This window comes from Neophocaena asiaeorientalis, unplaced genomic scaffold (genome assembly GCF_003031525.2).
Source record: "Neophocaena asiaeorientalis asiaeorientalis breed wild unplaced genomic scaffold, Neophocaena_asiaeorientalis_V1.1 scaffold258, whole genome shotgun sequence".
In the NCBI taxonomy this organism is placed as follows: Eukaryota; Metazoa; Chordata; class Mammalia; order Artiodactyla; family Phocoenidae; genus Neophocaena; species Neophocaena asiaeorientalis.
The window spans coordinates 6,043,472-6,058,421 of NW_020172591.1; the positions used below are offsets into that span (position 1 = coordinate 6,043,472).

Here is a 14,950-nt window from a genome sequence, read left to right on the forward strand (position 1 = left end):
TTTTTTGATATATAGTCTAGCTCTTTATTATAGGTGTTTGGAGGAGTAAACTGAATGTGTACTGATGACATCCCCCTGAAAATCACTTTTTGATAAATGAAAGTCCTAATACCAGCTTGAACGCTTGTTCTTTTCATCCTTTTCGTCAATACCACATATTGAATATGTAGAGAAAAGTACGATTCACTGTGTGTTCCAGTTGTCTGGGCTTACTGAAATGTGATTTGGCTGCGTCTAAAAGACGTCTGCGTATTCTGAAAATAAACAGGAGCAATATCAGAATGAAAAGGAAATATGCTCTGTTTTAGTAATAGATGATTCTGCCCAAAGTGAATATCTCCTCTGGTGAATCATTAAATGTAAAAATACTTTTTTTTTTTTAATAGAAAGAGGAAAGGAGATACCTGTCCCCTCCTTATTTTCTTAGCTTTCCTAAATCTGGAACTTCGTAGTCTCACTGTTGAAACTCCAAACAGAAGTTACAATTAACATGAAATATATCTCTAAGTCCTTGATCATTAATCTACCTTTATTGTCTATTAAGGATCTCACCATGAAGTGTAATGAAGAGGAAAAATCTCTCAGCTCTGAGGCTTTTTCCAGAGTTTCATTGACCAACCTACGTAGGTCTGCAGTCCCGGATCTTTCTTCAGACCTTGGCATGAACATTTTTAAGAAGGTGAGTAGAACCATTTATGTTCTTTGCATTTTGGTAATAAAAAAAAAAATACACAGTGGGGCATGAGATGCTTCTGATCATGCTGCAGAGTTGGGTGGGATGGAGAAGGACTTCAGAACAGAGGTCCACTCCCAATTATAGCACTGGCTGGCAGCATGACCTTCGGCAGCATGACCTTGAGCAAGTCCCTCCTTGTGCATGAGTACTTCCCATTCTACATGTCATGTGGGGTTGTTACAGAATTCAATCCTGATGATGTGTGAAAGTGCTTTTAGTAGTGTGGTTATGGACATGGTTGTAGTAGCAGTAATGGTAACTTACATTTGTATGGCTCATTCTCATTTTACCTAGCACTTTATATAATTCTCATTTAATCCAATGAGATTTTTTTTTCGTAAGGTCTGTTTTGTTTTCTTTTTAATTTATTTATTATTTATTTATTTATTTTTGGCTGTGTTGGGTCTTTGTTGCTGCGCGCAGGCTTTCTCTAGTTGTGGTGAGCAGGGGCTACTCTTCGTGGCGGTGCGCAGGCTTCTCATTGTGGTGGCTTCTCTTGTTGTGGAGCATGGGCTCTAGGTGCACGGGCTTCAGTAGTTGTGGCACACAGGCTCAGTAGTTGTGGCTTACGGGCTCTAGAGTGCAGGCTCAGTAGTTGAGGCACACGGGCTTAGTTGCTCCGCAGCATGTGGGATCTTCTCAGACCAGGGCTCGAACCCGTGTCCCCTGCATTGGCAGGCAGATTCTTAACCACTGTACCACTAGGGAAGTCCTCCAATGAGATTTTTATTCTCCACAATTTACACCTAAGAAACTGGGTCTTACTGCAGTTCTTAAAGTGTTGGGATCATCATGGAACATTTATTCTTGAAATCATCTCTGTTTTAAAGGCAACGGACAAACCAAGTTTTGTTGATGAAGTAGTAAATCCTTATAACTGACCCCTAGGTTTACGACCATCACTTCTCTTTGTGAATGACGGTGTAGGTTTCCATTCAATAAACATTTATTGAACATCCATAAGAAGCTAGAACCATAAAGGTGGGAAATTAAAGGTGGAGTCTTTGTGCAAATAAACTGACTTGGGAGTCAGTTGACTGGGGTTCAAATTCCAGCCCTACCACTTTCTACCCATGCGATACTGGCAAAATGATATTGGTTTCTTCATCTATAAATGGGTACATAATATACTTATCTCAAAAGGTTATGAGGATTGAGATAATGCATGTAAAGTCTTCATTGGTGCAGTGGTTGGGAGTCCGCCTGCTGATGCAGGGGACATGGGTTCGTGCCCTGGTCCGGGAAGATCCTGGTCCAGGAAGATCCCACATGCCATGGAGCAGCTGGGCCCGTGAGTCAAGGCCGCTGAGCCTGCGGGTCCGGAGCCTGTGCTCCGCAACGGGAGAGGCCGCAACAGTGAGAGGCCCGCATACCGCAAAAAAAAAAAAAAAAAATTTTATGTAGTTTTTGAAAGGTTGAGTCCAAACTCAAATCTAGGTCTTCTAACTAAGTAATTCATGCTCTTACGAACCCACACTTCACCTCTCTATTTTATAAGTGAATGGAGCTAATCAAATAGAAAATAATACATGTAGAATAATATATGTGTGATGGCTTATTTTTCTCTTTTGCAAAATGACTGGTTTATGTCAATGAATAACACAGAATTAACAACCTATCTGTGAACTCAGAGTGTTGCCCCACAAGCAGTGCTCTGCCTTCATTGATGATGTAGTAATAAGCAATGGCTGTAGTTTTTCTAAAAATGTCAATCAGTGGGGGCAAAAGAGGTTTTCCATACTGGCTGCACATGAGAATCTGCAGAACTTAAAAAAATTCAAGTGCCCAGGCCTGACCCCACACCTATTAAGTCACAATTGCCGAAGGTTAGGCCCAGACGTCGATATATTTTAAAAGATTTCCAAGCAATTCTAAACTCTTAGTTATACTGGACCTTGAACTTATTTGACTGGTAGGAGTAATAGAGTTGCCTCTCCTTATGGGCAGAGGCACACATATGAAGTTGTTTGGTTGAAACAATGTATCTCAGTCTGGAGAAATGGAACAGAAAAAGACTGGCTGATCCAAGTGATGACTCAGGGATCCTATACTCTAATGCAGGGCTTCTCAAGTTTTACCAAGCATCAGAATCACCTACAGGGCTTATTAAAACACATTGCTGGTTTCCCCTTTTTGGTTTCTGATCCAGTATGTCTGGGATTGAACCTGAAAATTTGCATTTCTGACAGTTTCCCAGGCACTGGTGCTGCTGGTCTAGGAGCTACACTTTGAGAAGCACTCTTCAAACCCAACCCAGCAAAAGAAAAAAAAACCCAGGAAATATATCTTTTCCTTAGTTTCTTTCACTCTTTTGACACATTGTAGAAATTTCTTCCATCTCTATTGGATGACATTCAGTGACTTTCCAGGTCTCCTTTTCCTGTATTTTACCCCAGGTCATGGAGCCCTTTGGGAAGCAAACTGTAACCTTGCCTTTGCCCTGTGCCTGACCCTTCATCTCTCATTTCTGTAGTTCAAGAGCCGCAAAGAAGACAGAGAGAGAAAAGGTTCCATCCCATTCCACCACGCGGGGAAGAGGCGGCCTCGGAGAATGGGAGTGCCATTCCTGCTGCACGAGGACCACCTGGATGTGTCCCCCACCTGCAGCGCATTCTCCTTCGGAAGTTTCTCCGGGCTTGGAGAAGACAGGCGAGGCATGGAAAAAGGAGGCTGGCAAACCACCATTTTAGGTGACCACAAAGACCTTCCAAAGTAGGGCAGAGCTTCAGTGACCTGTTTAGAAATCTGGATCTAGGGCTCCCAGGGAAATGTGGATCTTTCTTGAACAGTTTAGTCAAGGAATTTGGTCCCAAATACAGGTTCCCCAGGACCAAAATAATGCTGTGTCTTCATAGCCAAAGAAATGCAGATAATTGAATTATGCAGCAATCCTGTTTAATTAGACAGGTCGTAGCCCTATTTCTTAGATCATTCTATAGTTCAGTGATTTTATTTTATTGAAGTATAGTTGGTATACAATATTGTGTTTCTTCTGTACAGCAAAGTGACTCAGGTATATATATATATTCTTTTTCATATTCTTTTCCATTACGATTTGTCACAGGATATTGACTATAGTTTCCTGTGCTGTACAGTAGGATGTTGTTTATCCATCCTATATATAATAGTTTGCCTCTGCTCATCCCCAATTCCCATTCCTTCTCTCCCCTCCCCCACCCCCTCCACCTTGGCAACCGCAAGTTCTCTATATTAGATCATTCTTGATGTGGACACATGGCCTTAGAGGGTTTGTGCATTAACTTTCATTGTGAATCCAAAGACAGACTTCCCTTTAACTCAGATATTATAAAAGGAAGATGTAACGAAAAGAAAAAGGAGCTTTTTTTAAATCTTTCTGGATGTCATATTAAGAAGCCCAGCTTAAAAGCAAGAGCTGACAGCTAGCGGGGGCCGAACAGATGGTTTCTGACATTTGGCTTAGATTGGGGCTGACCTTATCACAGGCAGCGTCATCAATCATCTCGACCCTGAACGTTCCCAAGGCAGGCTAGTCGGCTGTGCCTCACATACTGCCTAATATCCCCTCACTATCACTTCTGTCCTTTGGACAGACAGAATCTTGGCAGAGAATCTTTCAGATTTTCAAACCCTCTTGTGGTGCTCTTGTCCATCTCAGGGAAATTTACCCGGCGGGGCAGCTCGGACGCGGCCACTGAGATGGAGAGCCTGAGCGGCAGGCACTCCCACTCTCATCACACGCTGGTGAGCGACCTGCCGGACCACTCCAACAGCCATGGGGAAAACACCGTCAAGGAAGGTGGGTTGGAGACGGCCGCTGCAGGTGGGCGTCCAGGTTCCGTTTCCTGTTTTTATTCCATGTTCCATTTTCATTGTAATCTGGCTCCGTGTGCTTTTTGAAAAATTGCATTCGTGTATTATGTTGCTTGATAATTTACTTGTGAGCCATTCTTAAAATTTCCTCAGTAGCAAGAGCTATTGGATAGCACACTATGAACACCATGCCTCTCAGGGAAAGCAAGGGCAAGCCATTCATGGTTGTTTTCAAAAGAGCATAGAACCTACAGGACTTGGAGAAACTTGAGGGCATCTGTGATGTCCCTCTGAAGGGCTTGTCCACTTTCTGTGGGAGGAAAATCCCTGCCTTCCAAGGCCACCTATTCCCTTTCCAGACAGCCACTATTTTGTGCTTTATGTGGAGCAAATGTGTGTCTCTGGATGGGATCCAAGATGGGGGTTTCTTATTCTGTGCTCTTAACCTATGAGCATAAATTTAGTCCCTCTTTTCCCTGGGCTGTACTTCAAGTATTTGATGACATCTATTAGTTACCACCACAAATTTATGTTCCATTATTCTTAAGCAAAGGTGAAAAAGAATATTTCTTGTTTGCTGTTACCTAAATATACTAGATAAAACCAAATATGTTAACAGCTATTTACTTGTGGGGAATACTTCAACCAAACTAGTTTAACTATACCAATAGGGTCTGTCATCTAACAGTGAGTAAAATGCACCTGTTAGACAAAAAATTCTAGCCTGGGTCTCAAGGAAGCCAGTTAAGAATTCACATTTTCTATAGCCTTCATTGTTTATCAGATATTACATGACTTAACATCATGGGAGTTGAGAATAGCTTTGAGACTATTAGTCAAATATCTGCTAATGCTGTGATCGTGGTCATGATTTAAATAGTAGTATAACTGTCTAACATGATGTCGTAGGTTAATATGGGGAAAACTAAGACATTGCTTTCCTTTTTTAGTGCGATCCCAGATCTCCACTATCACAGTTGCAACCTTCAATACCACGTTGGCGTCATTTAACGTAGGCTATGCAGACTTTTTCAGTGAGCATATGAGGAAGCTCTGCAACCAGGTGCCTATACCTGAGATGCCACATGAACCCCTGGCATGTGCAAACCTGCCTCGAAGCCTCACAGACTCCTGCATAAACTACAGCTACTTGGAAGACACAGAACATATTGATGGGACCAATAACTTTGTCCACAAGAATGGCATGCTTGATCTTTCTGTAAGGAGCAAGAATTTTTCTTACTGAAGCTTGAAAGATATTGAATCTTTGGCCCAGTTTTGACAATGTTGAATAAAATGTGCATATAAATTCTTAGAAATGTTGAGCCTTTAAATGAAAAATCTACCCTTTAAAAAAATATTTATTTATTTGGTTGTGCTGGGTCTTAGTTGTGGCAGACAGGCTCCTTAGTTGCGGCTCGCCAGCTCCTTAGTTGAGGCACATGGCCTCCTTAGTTTTGGCATACACGTGGGATCTAGTTCCCTGACTAGTATCGAACACCGGCCCCCTGCATTGGGAGTGTGGAGTCTTAACCACTGTGCCACAAGGGAAGTCCCTGAAAAAGCTACCCTTTTTAAAAAAATTTCACAAGTGTATCATTCATCTTAGATGCACCTTTTCTTTTCTTTTTTTCTTAAGCATTACATTAGATTTGATCTGATCTCAGAATAATTTTATAATCTAAAAACATTAGTGAATCCTGAATACACGTAGTAAATGTGTGTGTGCGTGCGTGCGCGCGCGTGCACACACGCCAAGTCCTTCTTTCCTAGAATGGGAATAAAAAATTCTCAGTTTGTTTCCTTTTGTTATGTAAGCAGCATGACTATAAACCACCCATATAGCAGGAGAAAATGAATAGAAGTCCATTAAAACATTCAAACCTGCATTCTCAAGAATGCCTGTCTTAATTATGGTTATTAGCAAATGAAAGGGTTGTTATATTTTACAAATATATGTCACACAAATTTTTTATTTCACATTAGGGAACCTGTGTCAGCAAATAATTTAAAATTTTAAAATCAATATAAGGACATAATTTAAACATGCAAATATTTTGCTTTTAAAATTGAATGTAGATAGTGATACAATTGCAAATGTGCAAATATTCCTCTATTATGTGCGTAAGGAAACCATTTCCCTTCACCCATTATTCGTAGAAAGCATTATTGGTAGGGAATTAAAACACTTTGATTTTAAAAATCAGTTGAACAAGTTTCCATTTGGGCAAATAATTACTCTCCCATTAATTCATTATGTTTTGTTATCTCCATTAACTGTCTATATTATGGCAAGTCTTAGAGTCCTTAAGTGATATAACACACTTATACATTTTTAATTCCTTGGGTGATTTGTACTCTATATTAAGCACATACACAAGGTCCCAATGCAGCTTAATAAGATCATCTGAAAATTACCTGAATTATTTACGCTTAAGTGCATAGAACAGCCTAAAGGAAATGTATTAAATGGAATAACCAAATCTATTTAGGAAGAGGTAATTCAAGTAACTTAATCACTCTGTTTACTTTTGTCTTCCCCCAGGTGGTTCTGAAGGCTGTTTATCTTGTCCTTAACCATGACATCAGTTCTCGCATCTGCGATGTGGCACTGAACATCGTGGAATGCTTGCTTCAACTTGGTGTGGTGCCCTGTGTAGAAAAGAACAGAAAGAAGAGTGAAAACAAGGACAATGTGACTGTGGAAAAAAGACCAAGTGAGGGAACGTTCCAGTTCAAAGGAGTATCTGGAAGTTCCACCTCTGGATTTGGGGGCCCTTCAGTTAGTGGAACTGGAGATGGAGGAGGAGAAGAAGGAAGAGGTGGTAATGGAGGAGGTGGAGGAGGTGATGGAGGTGGAGGTGGAGGAGGCCCCCATGAGAAGAATGATAAGAACCAAGAGAAGGTATGACTGGACCACATTTTGTGTCCTCTTGAAATGTTGTTCCTGATTTCTTTCCAATTCTTTCTTGCCAGCAATTTGTTGACTCAGAATAGCAGCTAGTCACTAGAGCAAGAAAGTGGTGAGTCTAGAAATCTCTTCATTAGGTTCTCAGCAGGCATTAGTAAAAACAGTTAGGTGAAATTGTATCCTACATTCAAAAGCCATTGCCATCCAAGCAGTGTTAGAACAAATTCCCTGGTCATGTTAATTCTGCAAGTGAATATCTCAGATACACTACATTGCCATAATTCTCAGTCTGCCAACAACAGTCTCTCTCTCAAAACTTTCAGGGTCTGACCTAATGGAGTGGCATTCTAGTCTTCTCAGGCTGCCAAAACAAAATACAATAGATTTGGTGACTTAAACTACAGAAATTTATTTCTCACAGTTCTCGATGCTGAGAAGTCCAAGATCAAGGTGCCAGCAAGGTAGATTTCATTCTGAAGCATCTTCTCTTGGCTTGTAGGTGGCTGCTATTTTGCTATGTGCTCCCATGACATCTTTTTTCAATGTGCATGCAGAGAAAGAGAGAGCAAGCTCTCCAGTGTTTCTTCTTATAAGGGCACTAATCCTATTGTACCAGGACTCCACTCTCATGACCTCATTTAACCCTAAAATTTACTTCCCAAAGGCCACATCTCCAAATGCCATCACCCTGGGGGGTTAGGGCTTCAGCATGAATTTGGGGGAGATGCAAACATTTAGTCCATAATAAGCAGTATAATTTTCCTGAAAAAATTTAAATAAAGTTCTTTCTCTTGATTTCAGGAACACATTTTTAGGTAGCCTACTTCAATCACAGGTAAAGGGAAAGAAAGGGAAAATTTTTGTTTAGTTAGTTGCTTTGTTGATGTTGGTTTGGAAGACTAGCCTTGGTTCTCTTATGTCTCAGTGTGTCACTTCCAGGTGTCTTTAGCTTTCTTATTACTGATTGTTCCTGAATTTAATTCCCTTTGACTTGACAACACCTGATTTATGATCTCAGTGCTTAATGTCAATAATTAGTTTTCTCTTTTAATTTGAATTTTAAATAAGAACTACTGCAGCTTAAACTCATATAATTTATGCTGATTTCAATTTGGGGTTTTAGTTGGAAAATGCTATTAAGGAATTGAAATCAACAAGAGATTTGAATCTCTAACAGGTGACAATCTACACATCAGGCCAAGTATTTAGAAGTATAAGATTTCACTGTACAGAGTTCTACCACCTACATATTATATAGAATATAAATTGTTATTTTCTTGTAGGCTATCAGGTTTTTACATCTCAATGTGTTCCAGTGCTCTTTCCTCTTTTATATTTTTTTCTCCATCTCTTTCCAGTCCTACCCGATGCATGTTTAATGTGCATTTAATCACCTCTGTTTCTTCCCTGATTGTCTACTCTTATTTTTCCCAACATTTGTGGACTCTGATCTAATTATTCCTGCCCCAATATTCTTAGGTTCCTGAACCTAAGCTTTTCTTTAGGATTTCTTCTCCTCCCTCAATCATGTATATGTTTTCCAATTCTAATAGAATCTTTTGGTACCTAAAGTCCCCAACTTCATACTTTCCCAAACATCACTGAGGACAATCCAAGGATCCTCAGATCTCACTGTAGATGAAAATTATCTAAATGATGATATAGATCACAAGGGATTTGATATTGAATCCTAAGATCTAAGGAGTTATTCAATCAACAGTTATGTAGGAATTAGCAAACAAATACAAGTTATAAGGACCAAATTTATAAACACAGCAAACAGTGAGATTCTTAAATTTTCAGTTTTTTTACCTGTCAATTTAGGTGGCCACTCAAAGAGAGAATAGTGCTATGTCATTATGTCATAATATTCAGGGGAAAATAGAAAGAAAAAAATTAAAGTTGTGAAATTTTGATAAGCTCTTATCAGTAAAGCTTAGATATTCCCTAAATTGATGAGGGCTTTGTTATGTTTATGAGGATCTCTGAAGTTCATTATTAGAATTTTGTTTCTGTTTTTAGTTCAAAAATTTCACCCAAGTAGTGGGGATTTTTTTTGGTTTTGTTTTTTTTAATATTTATTTATTTGGTTGCACCAGGTCTTAGTTGTGGCAGGCATGCTCCTTAGTTGCAGCTCCTGGGCTCCTTAGTTGCGGCACGTGGACTTCTCAGTTGTGGCATACAAACTCTTAGTTGCGGCACGCATGTGGGATCTAGTTCCCCAGCCAGGGATTGAACCCAAGCTCCCTTCATTGGGAGCACGGAGTCTTATCCACTGCGCTACCAGGGAAGTCCCCTAAGTAGTGTTTTCATCTACTCTCTTATTAAAGAACTGCAAGTCTCTTGCCTATTTAAAATCTAGCTATCATACTAGAAACTTGATAATATAAATGCTACTTTAACCAAAACTATCACTTGATCAGGATGGGATTTTACAGAGTCAGATAATGTGTTCTCCAAAACAGCCACCAAAGATACAAATGTTCTGTAGTTAGTTCTACAAAATAATATTCTTTGTAATACAGAGAATTTATAAAATCATACCTGACCGTAGGTCAGATGCATTGTACTTGGGAGTCACACAGGTCTGTTCTGCCTCTATCCCATCTGTTATTTTCAGTGGAATCAGGAGGTTTATCTAATTTTGCAACCTAGTAATGCCAGGAGCATGCGGGAATTGATTAATTCAGAAAGGAAGATCTAATTTCTATTTCTGTATTTGCCACTAACTGGTACTGAGAGCTTGAAATGTTATTTAATATCTGTCCTGATTTCTGCCTGTAGCTGGATACAACTTTCTGAATGTCTTCTACTAGAGGAGCCAAAATCGCAAGGACATCTGAAGGTCCAAAGAAATACAAATAGATATTTACAAAAAGCTTTTGGAGCTAGGAATTTGCTTTAAAGGAACATATGATATCAATAGTTTTTAAATGTATGTAAGTCAATCTTCCAAATCAGCCCTTACCCAGGGTGACCTTTGGCTGTGCAGACTGTGTACTCCACAAGGGCTCTCGCCTAAGGAGTCCAGACAGGACTGAAATCCAGTCTGAACTCTGCTCACCACGCTGTTTACCCAAGGGCTGCATCTACTGAGAGGATTCACCTTTTTCTAGTTCATCCACCGAGAGGAGTGCCTTTTCTAATTTGCGCAATGTTGCCCCCAGTAGATAGCAGTGCCCCACACCTAGAAATAATAATTAACACTGGTTTTGCTATTATTACATGCCTTCCATGTTTTACCTCACAAACTGTGAAATACGTATTTTTATGATTCCTATTTTGTAGGGCACAGAGTGGTTAAGTGGCTTGCCCAAGGTTGTGGAGCTAAGATTTGAATTTAAAACATTTCTGAATTTGATATGTATGTATGCATGTATAAATAAATAAATGTATGTATCTGTGTGTGTGTATGTTTGAGTCTTCCATTTACAAGCATCTGAGCTGTAGAGTTCGCAAGAAACAGACTCAGACAAGGAGATATGCACACAGGAGGTTTCCTGGGGTGTCTGCTCAGGATCAACGTCTGTGGGGTGTAAAAGAAGCAGGATGGGGCAGAGAGAGAAGTTGAATTGCAGTGTAGTTGTAACAGAGACTTCAGCCCATCACACAGGGAGCTCCAGAGATGGGATGGCTCTTCAAGGTAATCCCCGGGTGAAGTAAGGGAGCCCACTTTATTCCACACACCTCCCCACACACACTCTTTATGCTCTTGACCAGCCATTGGAGGCAGACTGCTTCCAGGAGGAGAGCATAACCTGGATCAAGGCAGGTCTCTTTAGCTAAGGGCAATGCCTGGAGAGGGACTCACCTGAGAGCTATCATCCATCAATACTCCCAGCGGCTCAGAGAATGAATGTTCAGTTCTGAAGGGGGCATCTCTGGAGTCCAGCACCACATCCACTATATGAGTATTTGGTTAGGAAAAAAGGACCAATTATATAACATTAGGGAAGCAGAGAGCCTACCCCATCACGTAATGAGCAGCACGTGATGTCTAGATAACCCCCATCCCTTTCACACCCTTCCTGCCTTTGAGTATACTTTCTATGTGGGTGGCCCCAAAGTTTATGTATCAACCTGAGCATATGAAGATGGAAAAGGCCTTCACAATTTACAGAGCAATTCTTATTCATTATTTCATTTGTTCGGCATAGTAAGCTGATGAAGTAGGAAGGGAAGCTATTAGGAGCCTCGATTCACAGGTGAGAAAGCTAAAGCACAGAGAGATTAGTTCATTTACCTACCGTCATATGCAATTAAGGAACGGGAGCTGGACTCTCAGGTCCGCAGTGGCTGTGCTGACAGCAGAAAGTAGTTAGAAGGACTGAGGAATGTTGGAGCTTCCTGAAGGTAATGGCACTCCCACGCTGGGATCTGCATCATTCCTTAGCAACAGCTTCCTTATGCTTCTTTGGAAATAATTCAAGAAAGTTCATTTTTCTGGAAGCTATGTTCTTCACCAAGAGCAAGGATTAAATGAGTCAAGAGAGAGGATGATAACACTTCCGATTTAGCTTCCGATTTAGCCTCAAAGAACCATGCTGAATATTTACAATTTTTTTACATATTCTCTCTCTGCTTGTGCATGAATATTACAATATAACGGAGGCATGAAATTAGAAAAGTCCTTTGAAAATGTCAGAAATTGCCACATGATTTCACAGTTTCAGACTTTGATCAGTTCCAGAAATTTAGCAATAATCCTTGCTTGGTGATATTAACAGAAGCCTGCTGATGAGGGTAGCTTCTGGAAAATCTACTTGCTTTCATCACTGATAGTCCACACTGTCTCTCTCTAGACAGTTATTCCGATAGTCGAACGAGGATACGAAAGCATGTCTTCTAATAAAGAGGTCTGCATTCATATCCTGTAGCACTAGAGGGTGTTCAAAATGCATAAACATTTTCTTTCTCGTAAGTCCGTTCTAGAGTTTTGAAAAGTTAGCTTGCCTGTTGAGCCCTTGACAATTCTGTTTCCCAAATTGCAGGGGCTTGCTGCAAAACATAGAAACTTGGTTTAATAATAAAATAGAGTCTTAGCACCAAAAGAATCCTAGTGACTAAATGAACCGAATCTTCTTTCTTTCTCGTTCATGGGTACTAGGATGAAAGTACGCCTGTCAGCAACCATAGGCTTGCTCTAACCATGCTCATCAAAATAGTGAAGTCTCTGGGATGTGCCTATGGTTGCGGAGAAGGACACCGAGGGCTCTCTGGGGATCGTCTGAGACACCAGGTATTCCGGGAGAATGTAAGAGAACTAAAGTAGATTCCGTTTCCTCTTCCTCTTCCCTCCCTCCGAATTAGGCATGAGTCCTTTGACAATGAGGGTCAGTGTTTCCTGAAGAATACTGTATTTTGTAAGGGTAATTAATGCTGTCGTAAGGTGGGAGGATTCCCACAAGGTATCTCAAGACATCTAAAACCCAGGCTTAGGAAAGTTTAATTGGGAAAACCACTTCTGCCTCCTGCCTGGGCAGGCCAACTCCCAACTGGTAAAATAGTGTATAATTGGAACATGTGAATTCGAGTTTGAAAGAACATTGCAAAGATGAATACATTTAGCAAGCTTCTGATAGTCCGTGGCAAATAACTTTTTAATCACCTGCCTGGGCACTATGGAAGCATATGTTATATTAGAAAAAGGGATCAAAGTTTAGGACTTGGTCTCTTGTTCTTAGATATGGAAAATGGCCCTTATTGGGACAAAATAGGACTACAAAAGTGGCCAGTCATTTTCTGGCTGCTTTGTTTGAGAATGAACCTTGACTACTAAATATTTGAGATCATATCTCTTTGAACTGTGTGAAACTTGAAACTCTGCGCTCAGGCTTGCAAAGCATAATTCTGTAATGGAACATGGAAATGTAATTCCAGCTCATTTTCATTTGCCTCCACTGGTGACTACTGTTCACTTAAGACTTGAGCAATAACCCACCTCCACAACAAGTCCAAACCGCAACAGTTGCCCTCATACATACTCTTGAACTGAAATAATAAGAAAATATTCCCTTAAAAGTAAGGGGTTGATGCAAATTTGAGACCAGGAAACCTTTTGGCACTATCTTAGCAGAGTTTTAGGATCATGCCAAAGTCTAATGCCAGCCCATTTTTCCTTGGTATTAGGTTTTGTCGTGAAACGTTCACACAGCCTTAGCATGCTGGGTTACTTTCCTAATCTATCATCTACCTATCTATCCATCTGTATATCATTCTCTTTCGTTTATATTCGCTTGTGTTGTATTATATTAATTATTTGCATGGGGGAGTTTTATTCATAGTAATTAACTTCTAAATACTGAAACTTGAAAACTTTGACCAAGATCTAGATTTTGAGGCCCCAAATTTTAAGAAATCAAAATAATAAGTAATAAGGCAGTAGAAAGCTGACATTGCCCCCATCTCTGCACATGTGTATGTGATTTTTGATCTTTGATTTTTATTCTATCACAGTATGAATAAACGCCTTTAAGGCTAAAACCATATCACTCCTCATGCAGAAAACTAATTCTATGAAATCAAACATCAAAATATGAAAGGAAGTGTCGTGCTGTAGTTGGAGGTATAAACTCGTTTTGACATCAGAACCTGTCTTTCTAGAATTGGAGAAGGTAGGGCTTAGTTGGATCAGAAACCACTTGAGAGGCTGTTGTTACTGCTTAATCACCATGTGTTCTCTTCTCAAGAGTACTGAATATTTCCTGTCAGGATGTCCAGTTTTCTACCTGTCTTCTCAACTTTGTTGATTTACGTGGCAATACCATTCTCTAGTAGCCCAGTTCAGTACTCACTATAGGGATTATACTTACTTGTCCATGCTTAGTAAACACGTTGTCCGAGAGAGAATTTTTTTTTTTTTTTTTTTTTTTTTTTTGCGGTACGCGGCCTCTCACTGTTGCGGCCCCTCCCGCTGCGGACGCGCAGGCTCAGCAGCCATGGCTCACGGGCCCAGCTGCTCCGCGGCATGTGGGACCTTCCAGGACCGGGGCACAAACCCGTGTCCCCTGCATCGGCAGGCGGACTCTCAACCACTGCGCCACCAGGGAAGCCCCGAGAGAGAAATTTGAGCAATTTTCCCTGGGAATGCGTAATTCAAGAAGCTAGATATTTCCAGATTTCTCTGGCATTGGATTGTCAGAAGTTACTTAACTTTTAATATATTAAAGATATTTCTTACCTCTACTAGATCAGGTCCTCTATACTTTTATTTTTTTTAATAAACAGATTAGTACTGCAATGATGTTCATCAAAGTGCCTAGCAATTCCAGCATGTTTCCTGGAATAGTCTCATCATTAGCTTGTAGTCCCAAATTATTGAAAGGGAATTCACTCTTTATATCTCTTGGAGAAGTTTAAAATATTCATTCAGAATCAAAATGCTTATGGTTTGATATTCTGATTCTTGCTTAAACTTCTGATTGAACTCATTCAGACGTCCTAATAGCCTCTAAAGAGCAGATTTGAAACAATGCCTTTTTTGGTGTGTTTTACAGAGAAGTAAGAAGTAC

The 14,950-nt window shown here is 40.2% G+C and overlaps 1 protein-coding gene across 2 annotated transcripts in view; it reads left to right on the forward strand.

The window, feature by feature from the left end:
- The window catches only part of UNC80 (unc-80 subunit of NALCN channel complex), a 230,563-nt gene that overhangs the window by 34,651 nt on the left and 180,962 nt on the right, over window positions 1-14,950 (forward strand). Inside the window, exons 9-14 of one of the 2 annotated variants that reach the window (XM_024738362.1) lie at window positions 545-679; window positions 3,210-3,426; window positions 4,374-4,514; window positions 5,479-5,747; window positions 7,074-7,433; window positions 12,547-12,693. In XM_024738362.1, the coding sequence (XP_024594130.1) occupies window positions 545-679; window positions 3,210-3,426; window positions 4,374-4,514; window positions 5,479-5,747; window positions 7,074-7,433; window positions 12,547-12,693 (1,269 nt within the window). The remainder of the gene's footprint in view (window positions 1-544; window positions 680-3,209; window positions 3,427-4,373; window positions 4,515-5,478; window positions 5,748-7,073; window positions 7,434-12,546; window positions 12,694-14,950) is intronic. The other variant, XM_024738363.1, reaches the window with a different exon arrangement.